Source organism: Canis lupus, chromosome 5, assembly GCF_048164855.1.
Source record: "Canis lupus baileyi chromosome 5, mCanLup2.hap1, whole genome shotgun sequence".
In the NCBI taxonomy this organism is placed as follows: Eukaryota; Metazoa; Chordata; class Mammalia; order Carnivora; family Canidae; genus Canis; species Canis lupus.
In genome coordinates, this window is record NC_132842.1 from 42480665 (window position 1) to 42481139 (window position 475).

The following is a 475-nucleotide window of genomic DNA, read 5'->3' on the forward strand; positions in this document are numbered from 1 at the left end:
TCAGATGTTCCCAAGAAACATGCCTTCTGCTTGGTGGTCATTCCAGGCTGACAACCAGGATATGGCGCAGAGGGACTTGTACACATGCCGGTGTCCTTTACGCACGGAGACATCACCCCCTTTAGCAGCAGACATTGCCTTTTCACAGTGGTGGAAGTCCAGGTAGTTCCACCAGCAGTTCCTGGTCTGGTTCTGGTTGGGGAAGCAGCTGTCAAAAGGGGCAGCCTGGTAGTTCTTGATTTTGGTCTTGATGTCTTCCACCATGGTGCTGACTCTCAAGACACCCTTGCAGCACCTCACAGCTCAATGTCCACCCTGTCTTTTCCATCCTTGAATTGCAGGAATTTGAACCTAGGTTATTTCTGTCCCACTTTATGGGTACAGAGATTGGAAAGGTCATTTTTCACCCTACATATATCATATATGGATGAGGCAATCTTTGCAAACTATCCAGCACTCTGCCTGACACATAGTA

General features: G+C 48.2%; 1 protein-coding gene across 1 annotated transcript; it reads right to left on the minus strand.

The window, feature by feature from the left end:
- LOC140632952 (cytochrome c oxidase subunit 6B1-like) lies at positions 1–264 on the minus strand. Its single transcript, XM_072825097.1, has one exon. It carries the CDS (start codon positions 262–264, stop codon positions 1–3), a length of 264 nt encoding a protein of 87 aa, XP_072681198.1.
- Between the last annotated feature and the right edge of the window lie 211 nt (positions 265–475).